Source organism: Saccostrea echinata, unplaced genomic scaffold, assembly GCF_033153115.1.
Source record: "Saccostrea echinata isolate AGI-Se365-2 ecotype Australia unplaced genomic scaffold, CSIRO_AGI_Sech_v1 ptg000006l, whole genome shotgun sequence".
Lineage (NCBI taxonomy): Eukaryota > Metazoa > Mollusca > Bivalvia > Ostreida > Ostreidae > Saccostrea > Saccostrea echinata.
The window spans coordinates 7,480,963-7,502,811 of NW_026889755.1; the positions used below are offsets into that span (position 1 = coordinate 7,480,963).

General features: G+C 32.0%; 1 protein-coding gene across 1 annotated transcript; it reads left to right on the forward strand.

Moving 5' to 3' along the window:
* The first annotated feature begins 380 nt into the window (after positions 1-380).
* Positions 381-5,079, forward strand: LOC133180482 (uncharacterized). The gene is made up of 9 exons (XM_061314997.1): positions 381-1,006; positions 1,140-1,160; positions 1,284-1,304; positions 1,459-1,479; positions 1,612-1,632; positions 1,760-1,780; positions 2,929-3,003; positions 3,693-3,740; positions 3,877-5,079. The coding sequence occupies exons 1-9, from the start codon at positions 397-399 to the stop codon at positions 4,782-4,784; spliced, it is 1,746 nt and encodes a 581-aa protein (XP_061170981.1). The 5' UTR covers positions 381-396; the 3' UTR covers positions 4,785-5,079.
* The last annotated feature ends 16,770 nt before the right edge of the window (positions 5,080-21,849 follow it).

Consider the following 21,849-nt stretch of genomic DNA (forward strand, 5'->3'; position numbering starts at 1 on the left):
AGGGAAAAATGTCTATTTAGCGTTTTTGTTTTGGTTAATTACCCTTTCTTTAGGCACAGATATCAATGTATAGTGACAAAGGTTAGAAAGATTTTTTTTTTAAAGTACGCATGCACTACGAAATGTAAGTATTAAAGTACAAGCGTTAAAGAAAACACAAATAACTTTTATTTAAAATTCATCAGTTTGATCGATTCCCATCTGAAACCATTCATTGTTAACATGATACTTTTTCACGTTTTTTATTAGGTAGAAGTTAGGACAAGACAGAGATTACTTAGAACGATTGTATAGAGTAGTTAATTATATATATATATATATATATATATATATATATATATATATATATATATATATATTCAGTCAAGAAAGTGAATGAAGAAAATACATCCTAGCATGGAAGATGCACCAAGCCACTCAGTGTTGTACTTTGACCCAAACAAAAGTACAGAAAATTTTGCACGTCTTTGTCAGTTTTTAATGACGATATGCAGTGACGTTTTGAGGGACATTTTATGTCAACATATAAAACCAGTTGATCTGAGATCAGAGTTAGACAAAAAGAGATCAAAACTAGAAAAGATAACGAATGTGCAGGAAAAAAACTTACTCTATCCTCCACATTCATCTACAAGTTGTGTTCCAGAAATAAGATCCAGAGATCTTGATTTATCATTATTGTACAAGATTTTGCGGAATATATGCAATATTCCGACACATATAGCTGGTTGGGGCAATCAACCTGTTTCGGGTGACTTTTCATTGGCTGCATGCATAGAAAGAATACGCATTCTAAGAAATTCCGTTTCTGGTCATTCCACTTCTGGAACTGTTAATGACGCAGAATTCAAAGACTACTGGATGGAATTAAGGAAATCCGTAGTGGAGATTGAGAGAGAAGTCACTGGTAGCGATAGATATGAAAAAGGAATAGACCATTTACATGACTGTGATTTGAACCCGACCAAATCCAAGGAATATGTGGCCCAAATTCGAAGAAATGCAGGTTAACTTGACTTTTTATTATTACTTTATTATTATATCATTGCCAAAAATTTATCACATACGCTGATAAAAACTGTAAGGCAAGTATGAATTATACAATAATGTATAATCAAAGTTTCATTTTCTTGTTGTAGGGGAAATTATTGTGAAACGAGGTAGGAACAATATATTAAAATTATATATATCTTTGTGAAAATTAGAACTTACTTATAATTAATTCAGAAAAACAAACAAGATAATATTGTTTGAATAAATTCTTTTTTTTTTTTTAATTACAGAGAGAATTAATTTGGTTGAAGGTAAATATATTTATCAAATATTTTCACACTCATGTTATTTAACCTCTGTAACATGTCAAGATGAAATAAATATTGTTATATGTCATCTTACAACTGTAAGGCAGGTATGAATTATACAATAATATATAATCAAAGTTTCATTTTCTTGTTGTAGGGGAAATTATTGTGAAACGAGGTAAGAACGATATATTAAAATTATAAATTCTTTGTGAAAATTAGAACTTACTTATAATTAATTCAGAAAATCAGACAAGAAAATATTGTTTGAATAAATTCTTTTTTTTTTTTATTTTGTTTTTAATTACAGAGAGAATTAATCTGGTTGAAGGTAAATATATATTTTCAAATATTTTCACACTCATGTTATTTTACATGTTAAGATGAAATAAATATTGTTATATATCATCTTAAATGTGGGCAAAGAGGATAATTATTTTCATTTTTTTCTCTAACAGAGGAAGTAAATGCGAAAAGAGGTATGTATTAAAATGCAACTGTTTATTTAAGATATATTGGAATCTTAGTAATTAATTTATATAAAGATAACATTTACCTAGAAATTATTTAATTCTGATTGTAACATACCATTTGATTGGATATATTATTCACATATATAACGTAAAACCTATGTTGCCTACATGTACATCACAATGCCTTGCTTCAAAAATCGATCGATACGCTTGACGTTACTTTCAAGTTTTAAAAAAAGGCTCAAGTGAGGTTTTCTGATCACTTTCTGTGTGCCGTCCGTATGTCTGTCTGTTTGTTGTAAACTTTTCTTTACAAGAACCACTCGGCCAATTTCAACAAAACTTACCACAAATCATCCTTTAGTAAAGGGAATTTCCATTTGTTCACATGATATGTCAAGCTTTCTTCTTCATAATTATCAATTAGTGAAAATTAATAGTATCTTTTAAAAGTTGTCTTTTTAGGAACCACTTGACCAGAGTAGATGAAACTTATGAGGAAGCATTCTCTGGTATTGTAGCTTAGGGTAGAATAGGGATGGGCCACAATAGGAAATAGCGAATCAAAGTTTTTGGAGAAAATCTTTAAAAATCTTCTTAAGAATCACCAGACCAGAAGAGTTGAAACTTAAGAGAAAGTTTTATTACATAGTGTAGATTCAAGTTTGTTCACATCATTCTTGGCCTTCAGGGGGTAGGGTGAGGCCACAATGGACGATCAAAATTTAACATAGGAATATATTAGAAAAAATCTTCTTTTCCAGAATGACAAAGGCAGATAGTCATGTTAATATGTAAGACACTTAGGTGTTAAATTATGTCAATTAAACTAGATTTATATTATTTTGATAAGGTTGCTTACCAGAAATGAGAGTTTTTCTGCTAAAATTTACCTCTGTTTATTTTTGCCTGACATCTACAAAAAGATGGCAACCTATATATTTTTTGTGATATTAATAATTTTGAACTATATTCAGTGAAAATTAATGTTGTTTTTCAACTTTGAACCCTTAAAAGTTTCACTGTGGAATTGCTCTAAAAATTCGTTTTGAAAAATCATACATTCTTTAACCAGAGGCACTTATCAGCAAGAGGTCTTGGTTTCTTTTATTTCATAAGGAAATTTGCAACCCATTCCATTGCTTAATTTTCAGTTAGATTAGACAATTTAGAGGAAAGTCATGCGGAATTACAGGAAAGACAAAGAAAGTTAGAAGTCAACTTTACTCGTAAGTTATCCTTCTTGCTTAATTTACATAGAAAATCATACAGTATACCATCCATGTGTATGAAACTGTTAAAGTGAAAAACGGTATTAAGAAACTAAAACAAACTTTGGTAATCATCATATGACAACATATCTCTCTTTGTTTGCCAGAAAACTACATAAATATAATGGTATACTGTTATTAAGAATGTATTCTTGCATTCAACTTTTTTTAAATTTTGACACTTTAATTCGATATATTCATTATTTGAAACAAAACACAAAGTAGAAAAGTATGAGCTAGTGGGTATATTTTTGAGATACAATGCATTGAAAATATGTGGGGAAACCCGATTTCTTAAATCTTTTTAATAAACAGTCAATAGCATTTTTTTTTCTATAAAAACTTATGTTCTGGAATTAAACTTTTCTTCGTATATTTTGAGAAAAATATCCAAACTACAAAGAATCAAAATGTTTATAGGTAATAGGGGGTTAGTGAGCAAAACAGTATGCATTTTTTGATGGAAAAAACAGAGGATTTACTTAGTAAAAGGAACTGACACCTCAGTTAAATAAGCAAAATACATTCTTATATAAGATGGGAAAAACAATTTGTCAGATATGATTGTCTTTGCATGTAAAAAAAAATCATAGCAATTCAAATAAAATACGGTTTTAATTCTTTCAATTTCTTATGTTAAATTATAGAGGGCCTAATAGATGTGAAATCCGCAGTACTGAAAGAACTAAAAGAAGGTAAATCATCAAATAATTCCATAGCAATTTCATTTTTTACAGCCTATATTTTCTACTCAATTTTAGATTTAAAGCCATAAAAAGCTAAATAACTTACAATCATATAGTTTTTAAAATAGATTATAATGACAAACAGGTTTGAAAATTGCCAAAAACTGGGCGAGTAGAAAAGACACCGTAACATACTCATCGAGCAGATCAACAGCCATTAAATTCAAATCTCCTGTATCATTAAACGATATCCTTCATTTCTCCATGACTTCGACGCCAGAAAACAAATGTTGGTTGATGGTTCCCCGCAACATGTCATCAGAGGAATCGGCGCTTCATAGAGACGCAGGGCGCTCCACGCTGTATCTTCTTGATGAAGTCGATATTATCAAGGAATTTAGTATACCAAAAAAGTATGACATTTGGTTATTGTCATGTAACATTATCACAAATGACAGCGAAGTCGTATTTATAAGTGGGAGATCATTAGTAGCTGCTAATGAAGACGGTGAATTCAGTAAACTTTTTGATATTTCTTTACCTTATAAACCTAATCCTTGGAGTGTTTGTCTTACCCCTGCCGGTAACTATATCTTTTATATCGGAGCTCCTCTTCATCGTTTTATCGAATACAGTAAAACAGGTATTCCTCTGCGACAATGGAAGATTCAAAAAGACTTTCTCCATTTTATGAATGATGTACATCGAAATACTAACGAAGACTTGATTCTCACAAATCGAGGTTTGTTTTCTCACTCCCAAACTTTGGTCATCGTAGACGAATCTTTCAACCTAAAATGTCAGGTAGACATTGAACCTGTGGGAAGAATAATACCACTTATGAACAATAATTGCGACTTGCTTTACGGTCATGGACAGTCCATCGACTTACTGGATAAAAAAGGGAGATTTGTCGAGACTGTTTACAATACAAATAGACAGGATACGATAACGGATTTTGCTTACAGCAAGAATGGTACCATGTGGGTCCTCTATGATTCATTCGAAATTGGCATATTCAAATTGGAAATTCCAGTTGAAGGAAGCACTTAAAATCTTGCATCTAAAATTATTTTTCAAATTTAAGGAGGAAAAATTGAAAGCTTATGGATGCATGTATATGATATGTTTATTTTCGACCTGATATAATATTCAATACAATAGCTGTTAGTGTTTTATCAGTAAATCCAATTGATCAAATCACAGAAGGTGTGATCAAGAAAAGTAAATGCATGCCTTGACTATGATGTATAAAATGGTAGATAAAACCCTTTACTTGACAAGACTATACATTTCTGGTTTCTATTGATTACTGTTTTCTAGTTAAATTTCATTACAAGGACGATAATCTGTGAGTTTTTACTAATAAACATGACAAACATTTTCTGATCTCTTCTGGGTATGAGAGTTGTATGTATTTAATCACTTCGTTTTTTTAATAAGCATTTTCTAAGTGACGCATGGGGAAATGGACTTCCATTGGTGACTGCGCTCTTCAAATTAATATGTCACTTTTCAGGTCACCAGAGTCACCCAGTAGACCTATACATATCTGTTTTTATCCACCTGTCTCCCATCCTCACGCGTTGCTCATCGGTTATATATATATATATATATATATATATATATATATATATATATATATATATATATATATATATATATATATATATATATATATACATACGAATGATAATGTATTGATCTTGAATTTCTTGAGTATAATATAACAATGAAATTTTCAAACAACCCTCATACCAGGTATGTTAAGTTACATGATGTTTACCAATTAAGATATATATGTACATAAATTACATCATCACGAGACAAAGATCTATGGTACATGTATGAGAACGTGGAAAATTTATCCTTTATATGTCATCTGGAATTCTGAATATAATAAAGGAAGCCCGGTATGCGTAAATTATCCCACGTTTCAAACTATATGTCTCTGGTACACCCCAGGCCCGTAGGAAGCAATTTCACTTTGAGGGGGTACAACGTACCATACCTTTTTAGTTGAGGGACACTATCAATTACCTAAATTCCTTGACAAGCAAAAAAAATAATGTCATCAGACGTTATTATTGAGAGGTGGGGGGGGGGGCACAAGCATATAGTAGTTTTGTATAGTATTCTAAATATCGGCAAAATTATTGGGGGCACGCCCCCCCCCCGTGCCCCCCTTCCCCGGTTCCTACGGCCATGCATCCAACAAACTAGACAGTGATTCTTTATATTTACTTCGATATGTGAAATAAAAATGTGATTATAAATCAAAAATGCTTATAAAATTGAAATATACGAAGAATTCTATGTTAATTCCCAAAGTCTCCGCCCACGGACGCCTGGGCTCAATGACTTCCAGAGAAATTGACATGCACATGTATATTATACTATAGCGTTATAATTTTATATTTTAGTCTTTGACCATAACTATGGAACGCCATAGCTGTCTTAAGGGTACAAAATATGCATCATAGCGTCAATTTTACATAACATTAAGTCTATTCTTTATATCATTAAGTCCACATTATATAACATGTAGTACAGAATTTATATCATTAAGTCCACTTTATATAACATGTAGTACAGAATTTATATCATTAAGTCCACTTTATATAACATATAGTACACAATTTATAGCATTAAGTCCACTTTATATAACATGTAGTACAGAATTTATATCATTAAGTCCACTTTATATAACATGTAGTACAGAATTTATATCATTAAGTCCACTTTATATAACATGTAGCACAGAATTTATATCATTAAGTCCACTTTATATAACATATAGTACACAATTTATAGCATTAAGTCCACTTTATATAACATGTAGTACAGAATTTATATCATTAAGTCCACTTTATATAACATGTAGTACGGAATTTATATCATTAAGTCCACTTTATATAACATGTAGTACAGAATTTATATCATTAAGTCCACTTTATATAACATATAGTACACAATTTATAGCATTAAGTCCACTTTATATAACATGTAGTACAGAATTTATATCATTAAGTCCACTTTATATAACATGTAGTACGGAATTTATATCATTAAGTCCACTTTATATAACATGTAGTACAGAATCTATATCATTAAGTCCACTTTATATAACATATAGTACACAATTTATAGCATTAAGTCCACTTTATATAACATGTAGTACAGAATTTATATCATTAAGTCCACTTTATATAACATGTAGTACAGAATTTATATCATTAAGTCCACTTTATATATTATGTAGTCTATTCTTTATATCATTAAGTCCACTTTATATAATATGTAGTAAAAAATATGCATCATAGTGTCAATTTTACATAACATTAAGTCTATCCTTTATATCATCAAGTCCCCTTTATATAATATGTAGTACAGAAGCTATAATATGTTGTCAAATTAAAATACTATATAGTCTGATGCCTATAACATTAAGTCTATCCTTTATATTAAGTCCACTTTATATAATATGTAGTCTATTCTGTATATCATTAAGTCCACTTTATATAATATGTAGTACAGAAGCTTTATTATGCAGTCAAATTAAAATAATACATACATTTATACATATAACATGCAGCCAAAAGCTCATGTAACATTGTCAAAACTATATATCATAAAGCCGTTTTCGTACAATACAGTAAGTTATTTGTATATATCATGCACTGTTACAATAATAGGATGGTCAAATACGTTTTGTTTAGTCACTTTCAGGTAACATATAGATAAATTGTGCTAAAATTGCAAATATGTCCATTTGGATATCAGTAAAAGGCTAGTTTTGACGAAATGGACGAAAATCTGAGAAGATTGGGTATGGAAGACCATTTAGGGGGTTTTCAAGAGCAAAATATTTCTCCTGATATTGTGGGGTTATTGTCGTCCCAAGAAATGCTATGTCTAGGAATTTGCAACAAAGCGGATATGGTTAAACTCCGAAATGAATGCATCACCTACGGTTTTCAGACACCTGAGCGGGAGCATACTGGTTGTGGTCCAGCAGAATTTGTAATACCAGGAAGTATAATGCAAAACCTGATTAATGATGGGTTTACTATAACAGAAATTTCCAGACTACTTTCTATATCTGAGAGTACTGTATATCGCAGAATGCGAAAATTTGGAATATCAAAACAAAGTTTTTCAGAGATGGGCGATGATGAACTAGACGAACATGTAACGAATGCATCTGAAAGATTTCCGCATAATGGAGAGAACATTTTAAGTCAAATACTGAAACAAAAATGTGTTAATGTACAGCGATGGAGACTTAGAGAAAGCCTACATCGTGTCAACGCAATGGGTGTAAAGGACAGAAGAAAAGGTCGTTTAAGGCGTAGGGTGTATGATGTGAAAGGGCCTAACCATCTTTGGCATGTAGATACCAACCATAAACGAATTCGTTGGCATTTAGTCATCGCAGGGGGGCATTGATGGTTTTAGTCGTATGGTTATTTACTTGAGATGTCTGGACAATAATAAAGCAGATACACTTTTAGAATGCTTTCGTGATGGCGTTTCTCGTTTTGGATTACCAGTTAGAGTGCGTTCGGACAAAGGTTTGGAAAATTCAGCTATTGCGGATTACATGATCTCTAACAGAGGGTCAGGTAAAGGAAGCATGCTAACAGGTAAAAGTGTTCACAATCAGAGAATTGAACGTCTGTGGAGAGACGTTTATACCGGTGTTCTTTCCTTTTTTTTTTTACAAATTATTCTATCACATGGAGGACAACGGGATATTAGATCCACTGGACAATCTGCATATTGCAGCTCTCCATTATATATTTGTTCCACAAATAAACGAAAAGCTGAAAATCTGGGAAAAGGCCTGGGCTACACACAGAATGAGAACAACAAAATCATCCCCACGTGGTTTATGGGATGCAGGACAACTTCAAAATCCTACAGGTATAGATTTTGTTGATGTCAATTATGGAACAGAAGGCTTTGTTCTGGAAGCTGACAATAATGATGAAGACGAGAGACCAATTATTTCTTCTGTGTCTAGTGGTATCATCACTGCAGGATGTAAAGAGCAGCTTGATAATGAAGTGCAGAGAGCAGGGAACTTAACAAATTTTGGGATAGATATGTACATGAAGTCTCTTCAAATCATAAAGAATCATCAATAAAATTAACCATATTCAATGAACCTTCAATGCAAATATCCACAGTACAAAACACAACAATAAATTTTCTGACATTTTATTCATTCTCAAAGACAATTCAGTGGTTTGAAATTAATTTGTGCATGCATTGCTGTGTTAAAAAAATGGTCATGAGCATAATCATAATAAAGAACTTATTAAATACATTAATTTTCACCTGAATACATTATCTGATGTATTTTAAATAAAATAAAACTTTTGAACAGAACAATCTAATATGTACCATGTTTGCGGCATACATTGCGTCCAGAACAAGAAGCCTATTGTCCTTAAAAGTCACCCGAGTATAAGAATCCATAGAAATGCAATTCAATAATTACACTACTGTCCTACGTAGTATGTCATTGGTTATGATGCATGGATAGAGAGATAAATGATCTAAACACTACTGAGTATTCAAGATATTGTAAAATTTGTGAAACATTGGGTAGGGTCGTGGGGGAGGAGGATTAACTTATGATAATCCTAAGAGGCACTGTCCTGTGCATTATCAAATTGTAATCATGCATGAATAAAAATTACTAGGTTAATGAAGGTATCTGAAGAGTATTCAAGTTATTAAACAATTAATGGCAAGAGACCCTTGGGACACATCGCTCACCTGAGCACTTTGGCTGGGAAAAAGCAGGAAATTAATCAGTTCAGTACTGAAAAGTATAAATATGACCAATCACAGCTTTGCTGTTCTCAAGAAGGAGATTTTTAAAGATTTTTCCTATGTATTCCTATGTAAAACTTTGATCTCCCATTGTGGCCCCACCCTATCCCCAGGGGTCATGATTTGAACAAATTTGAATCTACGCTACCTCACAATGATTCCACATAAGTTTCATATTTACAAGCATAGTGGTTCTTGAGAAGAAGATTTTTAAATGATGCCATTATTTTTTATGAAATCTTAATTACTTCCCCTTGGAAGCAGGTGTGTCCTTTCTTTTGAACAAACTTGAATTCCCTTTACCCAAGGATACTCTGTGTCAAGTTTGGTTGAAATTGGCCCAGTGGTTCTTGAGAGGAAGATGAAAATTTGAAAAAGTTTATGAGGAAGACGACAGACAGTGGACAAATTTTGATCAGAAAAGCTCACTTGAGCTTTTGGCTCAGGTGAGCAAAAACAGAAGTGGGGGCAAGTGTAAGATGATATGCCTCATATTTGTAATACGTTGTCCCATACTCCAATAGTTTTCTTAACATGCGAACATATTAAAAATATAAATGCATTTTCACCAAATAACCCCCCCCCCCCCCCCGCATCAGAACCCATAAACGGTGGCTATGAATTTCTCAATTTTGGTATAGACTACCTTGCTCATCCTAACTATTTAATCAGTTTACCTGCTAGACCTCCACAAGTTGAGAAGATTTTTTAAAGAATTACCAATGTATTAAATTTTCCAATATACATGTATGATCAAAATGGCCCAGCCCTAACACCAGAACCCCCTGATCCAGGGGATCATAAATTTCGTAATTTTGGTACAAGCTTCTTTACTCATCATAAATCAGTTTGTGTCTGCTAGATGTCCAGAAGTAGACAAAAAGATTTTTAAAAATTGCTTAATTTTTTTTAGTTTTTACCCCAAATTTACACCCCCATGGGGGGATATGAATTTTACAATTTATGCCCCTTTCCCTACTTTTAAAAACATAAGACTTTATGTAATTACATGGTGGAGGCTAGTGCTGGGATTTCATTGCTGCTATTTCTGAGTCAAAAACCAAAGAAATTTTAGTTAATGCATTCATGAATTTGTGACCTTGACTTGAGATCTTTTAGCCTCAAAATTAATAAAGCTCTTCTACAAGTTATAGAGATATTATCTTAAGTTTCATTTAAAAACTCAAAGGAAACTATATATCACTTGGAAACCATTTCATACCCCCAGTATATGGATTTATGGCCTTGATTTTTGAATTTTGACCAAAAAATCAATAGCGGTCTTCATTGAGTCATAAGGAGTCATCTAGTAAACTTTCAATGCAAACTAGCAGAGATAATGTTATAGACAGAATGACGAACAGCCTGACCAAGAGACCCATATTAATATATTTACATGTACAGGCACAGTACACAGAAACAATGCTGTTAATTGACAGGCAAAACAGACCCCAAAAATTTGATGAGAATAACTTAACAGTAATTTACACATGATGTATAATGATATGAAAAATAAACAATGAAGAAAGTTGACACCAAGTCTATGTATAAATGTATATTTCCCTCAAAAAACATGGGGTAAGATTGCTGAAATAATTTTATTTATTAATTTGTATGAAATATGAACCAAGAATACTGCATGAAAACAAGTACAGGAAATTCAGGACTGTATAAAACATCACATGTACGACATAATTAAGCTTCGATCTGACATAACTAGAAACCAGAGATAAATTGGGATATCATAATAATTATCATAATTATGATAAATTTTCACAAGTCTGCATGACTAGGAGGTCTGAAACTTAAAAGTATGCCTATAGGCATAATATGGATATCACATGTTACATGATTATGTCATACACCAGCATCATAAGGTTTATGGAGGCATACATAGAATATCATGTCAAACTTGCTAAAACATCATATGTCAGTATGACTATTTTTTTTGAAATGAATGCCTTGAGGCCATAATGGCTACTGACCTTAAACTGAAAACGAGGCTATCTAGCTAAATATAGCATAATACATGTAAAATGAGGCACCCCCCCCCCCCAAAAATAACCTGTGACTAAAGGACCCTCCATACGGAAAATATTTTTTGGACATCGAGAAAATAACAGTGTGTAAAGGTGTAAGTATTGAGCTTATCTATTACATTTTCAACATAGGGTGCCTTGCATTTACCCCCAGGAAAAATGTTCAAAGACAATGAAGTACTGATGAACATAAATCACTGTTGTTTACTTAAGTGGGCAAAATACCTGCAAATGAAGTGTTCTATCTATTCATCTTGGCCTATTAAAGTGATATGAATGCTTGATTTGATCACAAATTAAGTAATAAACTGTACTTTTCAATTTATTTTATTCTTGATCAAAGGGCAGATCACTCTATCTGCACAAAAATACCACAAAATCAGAACTCTCTAGTGTGCAGTGTATAGAGGGCTCTTAATATTAATTTTCATGTCAATGGTCATTTTGTTTAAAATATGATTTTTCATTTCAGCTATGTATTTGTAAACTAAAAACATAGCAGTCATTCAAACCTTGTTTACATAACAACGAATTGTGAGCTCTTCCTTGACATACAAATTCTGGTTAAGCGTTAGAAATACATGTACCTAACATAAAGTATATATTGTAAATTGAAAATTAAGGACTTCTACAATCTCAACATTACTAACAGTGGTATGGTTTTGCTAAAGTACAGTGTATATCATTATCAACCCCTTGACCTTTACAAAATGCCTCTGGTTGAAAAATGTAGTGCTTCCTATAATCACATTATACATTTGTACAAAGCTAGAGCCAAGACACAAGTTGGAAATTTAAAAAGGAAACCAAAAAACCCCTTCAGATTGCTTGACCTTCTTAAATGATCTGAAAATGTCATTTGAACAAGTTCATATAGATAATATTTTTACAAAGTTTGAGACAAATTTAAAAAAAAAAAAAATCAGATGTATGCTTTAGATAAAAAATTAAGTTTACAGAAGATAGACAGGTCACATACATACACCAGACCAAAACTAGATGTGTTTGCAAGGTAATAATGAATGACTTGCAATAAAAATTGGCTAAAAAATTACCGCAAACCATAATAAGAATTTAAAAATGCGTAATCATACAATGCAAAAAGCTCTTTATCTTCAGGAAGATTTGTATCTATGCTTGGCTTTGGTCGTGGGAGTTGGAGGGAGTTGATGCATGTGTTCGCTGTTGGAATTAAGGAGTTAATCACTTCTGGAAACTGAATAGTAGGTGGTATTTGAAACCCTAGAACTGGCTCCTCATCAGTCCAGTTACAAATTGTAAAATATTAGCTATGGATAAATGTTCTCTTCGACCACCTGCAAAAAATAAAATTACAACAATTGGATTTTACTTACTTGTATATTGTTGCTCATAGAAAAATTAAAATCAAATTTTATTCACTCCACAGAATATAATATTGTTCAAGAGGTATTTTTCCTGTGTGTCGCGAATTTTTGCAGAATTTTCCAATACACCATTATTCTTTATTTGTGTAGTCCTTTCTTTTGCAATTCTCCCAGTGGTTTATCAGAGTTATCTATGTGGTCTATGTGGTAAACACCTGCATGGGGACAATTTCATGCAAGTTTATTATTTTGCAATCTATTTAAACTGCTTGTAAAGAAAGCAAAAATTGGACTATCGCAAAAAAAAAAAAAAAAAAAAAAAAAAAAAAAAAAAAAACACACAAGATGTGTTTGTGAAACACTGATGACAGCTTTGGTGAAGGTTGAAGTTTTTCAAATGCAAGTCAAACTCAAAGGTCAAGGGGTGAAAAATTTTGTTACCCAAAGAAAGGGCTTATTCTCAATGAATATACCTGTGAAAAATGAAAGCCCAAGCAATAACAAAAAAATAAGTTATGACAAAGGTTAAAGTTTTTAAAATGTGGGGCATACTCCAAGGTCAAAGGGTCAAATTCAAGGTACCCAGGGGAAGACCTTGTCATAAAAAATATATATGTGAAATATTAAAGAACTAGCACCAACTGTTCAAAAGTTATGGCCAAGGTTATTTTTTTTCAAAAATAGATCAAAGTCCAAGGTCAAAATTGTTGGTATTCAAAGGAAGGCCTTGTCACATGAAATACGCCTCTGAAATATGAAGGCCCTTGTACTAACTGTTCAAAAGTTATGTTCAATGTTAGTTTTTTTCAAGTGGGTCAAACTTCAAGGTAAAGGTCAAAAGGTCAAAATATGTATATCATTTGAAAGGTCTTATCACAGTAAATATACGTAAGAAGTATGGAAGTCCTAGCACCAACTGTTCAAAAGTTATGTACAAGGTTAAAGTTGGGTAAATTACTGGGTCAAACTCCAAGTTCAAGGTCAAAAGGTCATATATGTTGGTACCCAAAGAAAAGACCTTGTCACAAGGAATACACATGTGAAATATGAGAGCCATAGCTCCAACCAATCAAATATTATAAGCAATGTTAAAGTTTTTGCGGATAAACATACAGACAGATGGACAGGGCAAATACTATATACCCCCGAATCTTCAATACGGGGGCATAAAAATAATTTTAAAAAATGAAAAATAAAATACACCCACCTCTGCACCCTTATGTTTAATGCAAATCAGGATGAGAATCTAATATATATCAAGTTTATGTGCCTAGCACTAATTTATGAATTTCTAATTTAAAACAATTTTACAGACTTGAAATCTTACTTGCAACTTCTCTTAAATAACGGACAAATGCTGCATAAACTTTCTTCTCCACTTCAATGTTGTTGCTACCCTCTAATGAAAACTGAGGTTTCAAAAGCGTTGTAAGCATCCTGAATGTCAATGGTATAGAATGTTTTTGGAAAAGGTAAAGAAAACTTGGCAGCTGCATACCAATCTGAAAAAAAAATAAACAACAGATTAAACATGTTTTTGGGGAGTTACTATTATAATCAATCTTGAACAGGATGTTTAACATGTTTAAACTTCAACATTTCTCAAAAGACAAGAAAAAATGTTTTAGAAACATGTATGCCCCAATGTGGTAATATTGTAATGGGTCAACTTTTTTCACACAGTACTGTAGTGTACTGTGAGGGTAAAGTAGAGGGTGTACAAAAAAAAAAAAAAAAAAAAAAAAAATCCGGACTTTTGGTATAAAAAAAAATCCGGACTTTTGGTGTATAAAAAATCAGGACTTTTGGTGTATAAAAAATCAGGACTTTTTTAATCAAATATTTGAATATATTCAAATACACTTATTAAAATATTCAGATACTGAATCATGGGCAATATTTTACATTCTTCTGAAACAACAAAGAATGCATTATATTGTTTATACATGTACATTCTTATATCATTATTTATATATAAAGTTAGCAAAAGTTATAATGTTTATTATTGGTATGTTATATAACTGTTATATAAATGAAAGTGTCCTTCACTGTGCAGTTGGCATATTAATTTTATCTAGTTTTAACTGGATATATACAGTATACCATGTTTTTTTTTTGGATTGATTGGCTGTATGAAAATGCAAAGATTATCTGAAAGAGTTATAGGAGTTAATACATAGTGGATGTACACACACATGCATGTGGTGCCACTTCAGCACCAATGGCTACATTGGCATTGGTTATCAATTATTATGCACCTGGAATGTAGCATTTTGGCCTAACTATTTATTGCAAAAACTTTCAACTGTTTGAGAGAAAGTTTTGATATTTTGCTGGTGGATTAATTTTCTTGCAATATTATTCTTTTCCTTAATTAGTATATGTATATACATGTAGTGCCACATTCTATGCATTTATCTAATATCAAAACATTGATGGTTTCTATGTTATACTGCCTGTAAAATAAGTTTGTTCTTTTCTGTCAATTGTCTAGTCTTAGAATATTAATTGAAACTAAATAATTACATTGTATGAATACTACATGTATAACCGTAAAACATTCAAAACCAGAAATCATTATTTACAGGAACTAATTTTATATTAATTAGACTATTAGTCATGGAATAAAAGTTTGCTACTACTAAATATATTTTTTTCAAAAACCAAACTTATTAAAAAACTAGAAATATGTCCATAGGACATGAATGTGCCAAGGATATATTAGTAATGCAACATGAAAATTTGTTTCAGTGTATGAAATTTGATGAGAATATCTTGAATAGTTTCTTTAAAATTGAAATTGAAATCTAAAAAGTTGGATATAGATGATAAATTCTTGCCAAATTATAAGTGCATAAACTTACATAAATATATCTTAAATGGTTACTTTTAAATTAAGCAAAATGCAAATCTAAGAAAAGTGAGGTCGAGGTCACAGGAAAGTTCAAGGTCAAATGTTTTGATGCAGTTGAATACTTCTCACAAATATGTATCAGCATATTTGAGTTTGATAAAAATATTTTGAATGGTTTATTTAAAACTGAGCTAAACACTAATTTAAAATAAATGAAGTTAAGGTCAAAAGAAAGGTCAAGGTTGAAAAATGTTGATGCAGTTGAAAGGTCACATCAGTATGTATTAGCATATGAAGTTTGATAAAAATATTATGAATGTTTTCTTTAAAACTGAGTTCAACACAAACTGAGAAAAGTGAGGTCAAGGTCAAAGGAAAGGTCAAGGTCAAAAAATATTGATGCAGTTGAATAGCTTACATCAGTATGTATCAACATATGAAGTTTGACATGTCTAATTTAAGAAAAGTGAGGTCAAGGTCAAAGGAATGGTCAAGGTCAAAAAATGTTGATGCAGTTAAATAGCTCTCATCAGTATGTATTTATATATGAAGTTTGATAAAAATATCTTGGATAGTTTCTTTGAAACTGAGCTTTGAACAGAGCTAAATGCAAAGTGTGACGGAAGGACAGACGGAAGGACAGAAGGACGGAAGACAGACATGACAAACACTATACCCGGCCATATTCATCGCGGGGCATAAAAAATTATTGTATACAATCCCAAAGTCTCAAGTCCTTGTCTCAAACTTGTGATGCATGGATGATCTGTGGAATCAGAAAATATCTTCTGGATTACCTCTGGCTCCAGGAAAGTTGGAATTTTGCCATTTTGCAGAATACTTAAAGCTGAAATACAGCAATACAATTATCACACACTTGCATTTTAACTTCAAAGGTCTTCCACTACATCCTATATCATAATAATATTATATAAAACATAATTATGAAATGTGTACAACCTATTATGAAGATTTCCCTCTGGTTTGCCACCACTCTTCCTTTTGGGAATCAGTTTGAATTTCATCAAGATAAATTGTTCTGAGTTAATTTCTAAGAAATTAGAATTGTCCCATGTAAATGAACTCCCCTGTGCAAAGCTGTTTTGTTAAACTACATTTGCCGTAACACCATGAATGCCCCTAGGCAGACAAAATTTCAAATGCCATATTTAGTTTCAAATTTGTTTGCACAAAAGTTTTTTTCCGAAGTTCAAGAAGGATAACTCTGTCAAAAATCATCGGACCTTGACCAAATTTGAACTTTACCTGCATTTTCCTATGACATATCCATATATCAAATTTTATGTCGGGGGCATAAAAAATTTAAATTTAGGTTCAAATTCAAAATCCGATATATATGGTACATGTAATTGTGAAGAATATATGTGCAAGTATGAACTTTTAATTGGCTGATAGTAAATTGCCTGACACAGCTCTTGGCTAAAGCAACTATCATAACTAGAATCCTTCATAAAAAAAAGTATCACAGATGATGATTACAAAGTACACTGAGAATCAAATTTTATAATACAAACCAAAAGTCTTTCCAACAACTTCATAATCTTCATAAAGTAATTCCCTAAGTCCACTGTCAAAATACTTCTCCTTGATTGCCTGGAATATTAACCGGAAAAACTCCTTCCTGGGACCGCCATAATCTACAGCTGTCTGCAACAAAAAGTAACATATTGCATTTCATTACATCAATCAAATGTAATTATATAAATTTGTACCAATACATTTATACAGTATGCACTATCTACATGTAATTTAATCACTTTATGTACATGTACAGATGGTTAGGTAAACACTTGTATTAATCTCATAGTGGATAGAAAAATTAGGCCAACCAAAAAAAATTATCTAGCAATATACAGAAAAAAAAGGTAGGTAGGTTTGGTTAACTTGATTTTTATATACAGTAAAAAATGCTTATAACGAAGTGCCAGGAATGGACGATTTTGCTTCATTATAAGCATAATTCGTTATATATATCTGTAAAGTTTACAATATATTTTAAGTCAAGGGGAATGAAAACCACTTCCCTATAAGCATCATTTCATTGCAAGCATGTTCGCTATAAGCATGTTGTTTTACTGTATCCCGTTTACTAACTGAGAGCATAAATCCATCTGTCTGTATCAAGACTTATGATATATATGTACACTGTTTCTGAACATGGCAAATTCAAACTTCATATATATATTATATATATAATCAATAGTGTTGGTCTCTAAAACAGTTACCTTACCAGAGTTCTTGAAATCTTTTTTCTGCTGTCAGTCATTTGGACTGACTGCAATGTGAAGTTTGTCAGTCCAGACAGATTTCTATCAGTCCAAAAAAAAAAAAAAATCAATAAAAAGATGAAAACTGTATTTGAATTTTATAATCAATACATTTTGCACCCTGCGTCAATACACACTGTACATTTCATGCCGATTTGATTATATCGTATAACAATTTTTATTGAATTCTCGTGGAGGTCAATTTTCTTCTTAACAGTTTATCAATCATAGTTTGGCACTTGCGTTCATTGAAGAAGTCATTACGAGATACAGAAAGCGTTTAACAGATTACAGTAGTAGTATCTTTATTGGCGTATACATTACATATATTGCCACAGAAGTATAACATTAGTTTTATAATATAAACATTGGTCAACAGGTGTTACACAGGTGCTTTATAACATAACTTGAAATATACATATATGAAAGAAGAACTATACAGCAGTATCTCCTATTATTAATCTTGCTTTAGAGTAAAGTTTTCCCTCTTTTTAAAACATTCAAACACGTATTTCCCAAGTTTTTTAAGTACATTTTCTGAGTCGGAATTAAGTAATTCAATTAATTTTACCATACTAGGTCTTGCGTAAAAATATTTTTTAATATATTTTTCTCTTAACTCAACATAAAACTTGCATATTAAAACAAAATGATATTCATCTTCTATTTCGTTAGATGTACAAAATACACATTTTCGTTCACTTATAAGACATTTTTGCTCATATCTACCAGACTCAATACGTAAACAATGTGAAGATAATCTGAGTCTACTTAATGCTTTTCTATGTTTTTCATAATATATACAATTGAGATATTCAGCCTGGTGCATAGTCGGGTTTAGATATTTAAACAATCTTAAAGGATGGGCATTTTCTATCTCTACTTTTAGTTTTTGAAAAAAACAATCAGCCTGCCTTTGTTCAAAATAAACATAAAATACCTTTTCATTTACTGACTCGGGAAAATACCATACATCGCCAAAACCATGTGATAAAAGTGTCTGTTTGACAAAAATGATCCAATTTGTAGACATATTCTTAAAATCATAGTTATAAATTGACCTTATAAGACAATTTTCTGATCGAAGGACTTTAAACCAATATTTAATAATGCGAAATGTTCTCGTTACTATCAACGGTTTTCTTCCTAATTCCCCATAAACAGCCGGGGTACATGTTGAGGTTTTAACTCCCAGTAGTCTTTTACCAAATTTTAAGTGTATTCGTTCCATTTCTTTTGCCGGTATAGAGCCCCACACTTCTGCCCCATAGTTCATTTTCGAGACACACGCAACGTTGAACAATTCACATACTGTTTTACAATCTAGTGACATTTTTTTGAACATTACTCATGAATGCATTATATAGTTGTAGAGTTTTTTCTGCCGTTATCTTCACATGTTTATTAAAGAGTCCGTTTGAGGAAAACACCAGTCCAAGATATGCAAAATTGTCTACAATTTCCAGGGCACTACCGCTATACGTAAATTTGTATCCCTTTTTTGTCTGTCCTTTTTGAAAAATCATTACTTTCGTTTTATCTACATTTACACAAAGGCCCCACTTTTCACAATAGGCATGTAGGCTATTAAGATGGTTTTGTAGCCCATTGAGTGTTTCGCTTACTATGGCTAGATCGTCTGCAAATAATAGTAGAAAGATGTTTATTTGGTCAATTTGAATGCCACATGCAAAATTTTCCTGTAGAGTTGTCTCCAGATCCTCTAGAAATAAGGAAAATAGCATTGGTGATAGAATGTCCCCTTGTAACACACCTAATTCATTATCAAAAAAATTTGTGAGGGAACCATTTACCCGAACACAGCTTTTCACATCCTCGTACATAGCTTTGATAATTCTTAACATTTTACCATCGATACCTAGCTTTAATAATTTGTAGAACAATGCATTTCTATCAACCGTATCAAATGCTCTACGAAAATCTACGAAGGCACAAAAAAGTTTTTTACCATTTGCAATATTAAAATCAATAGTGCTTCTTAATACATAAGCAGCATCAATAGTACTACAACCTTTTTTAAAACCATATTGTGCATCAGATATAACATTGTTGTCATCTGACCATTTTTGCAATCTATTATTCAAAATACGGGAAAACAGTTTAGCTAAAGAACTTAATAAGGTTATACCCCTATAGTTTTGTGGATCTATTTTATCCCCTTTTTTAAAAATCGGCACTATTATACCCAATTTCCATTTTGATGGATAACAACCACTACTAAGAATAGCATTGAAAAGCACATTTAAGACTGGTTCCAGTGTTGCCATATCTACACTGAGCATCTCGTTGATTATGTTATCACTTCCGCCTGATTTTTCGTTTTTCAGCGATTTTGCCGCGTTAATTATTTCTTGACTGGAGATCTCTTTGTCTAGCTCTTGGAACACGGGTGATCCACTATCTTGTATTTCCGCATCCACACCATTTTCGTTTATCGCACACACATTCCTAAAATAATTGAAGAATTGTTCTGGAGCTATTTTTATTTGCTGGGCGTTCTCCTTGGGACGTAACATTTTCCAGAATTCCTTGGGGTTTTTCTTTTTAAGTTGTTTCAAGTTTTCTCTTTGTTTCGAGTGGTACTGTGCCTTCTTCCTTTGAGTAAGTGCTTTGTAAGATTTCTTTAATGTGAACATTTCAATTCGGTTATTTAGCGTCCTTTCATTATTGTACCGTTGAATTGCCTTGGTCCATGATCTTTTCGCTCTGCCACACTCCGCGTCGAACCATGGTGCATCTTTGTTAATTTTATCCCTAAAACCATATCTGTTTTTAGTGTAATTTATTTTCTTTCTACAGAAAGGCTCTGCAATACTTAACAGAATATCTGTAAATTGGTCCGTAAGTTTATTTATTGTTTCTTGGTTTGGTTCATCTATATCCCTCAATATGTCTTGAAATTTATAACTGTTCTCTCTAAGGTGCTGTATATAGTCATCATGAAACGTTTCATTCCATTTCCACTTTTCTATGTTTATGTTTTTTTCCTGTTCGTTCAGTTTATGGGTACAACCAGATTTAAGGCTGCATATAATTGGGTTATGGTCTGAAAACTGTGTATGCTCTCCTACATAGAAGTCTATCACATTAGGAAAAAATTCCTCCTCTGTTATCATGTAGTCAATTACACTACTTCCTAGCTCTGTTTCACATGTATATCTACCAATCTCTTTGTCTGCATGTAGTCTTCCATTCACGATTCTTAGCTTAAATGATTTACACATATCCAATAGCATTGTACCAAACGAATTTTTTGTTTTGTCTTCAGAATAGCGTTCCATTTTATTGTCACACACTTAAGATTGGTCATCATTCTCCGGTGCAACAAAATCGTCCCTGATATAGTCAGGCGATACAGACGTACGAGCGTTTAAGTCTCCCATTATAATAACTTTTCCTATATTTCGGAATGTAGCTATGTTTTGGGAAAGTTTATCAAAGATGTTTTCAGCGTTGGTTGTAATATTGTATACGGGGGATTTCTCCGGGGGTAGGTAAGCACAGCATAAATATATATCCTCATCAAGTAAGAAAAGGTTTTTATCAATTCTAAACCACATGATCCCATCAATATTTGACAACACTAATTGAATACCTTTATGTAATTCATCTTTTATAAAAACAACAATGCCACCACTGTTACGCCTAGCCCTCTTATGGATGAATTTTCTTGGTTTGTGATACATCACATAGTTTTCCATATCAATTTTACTATTGTTGTTAGTC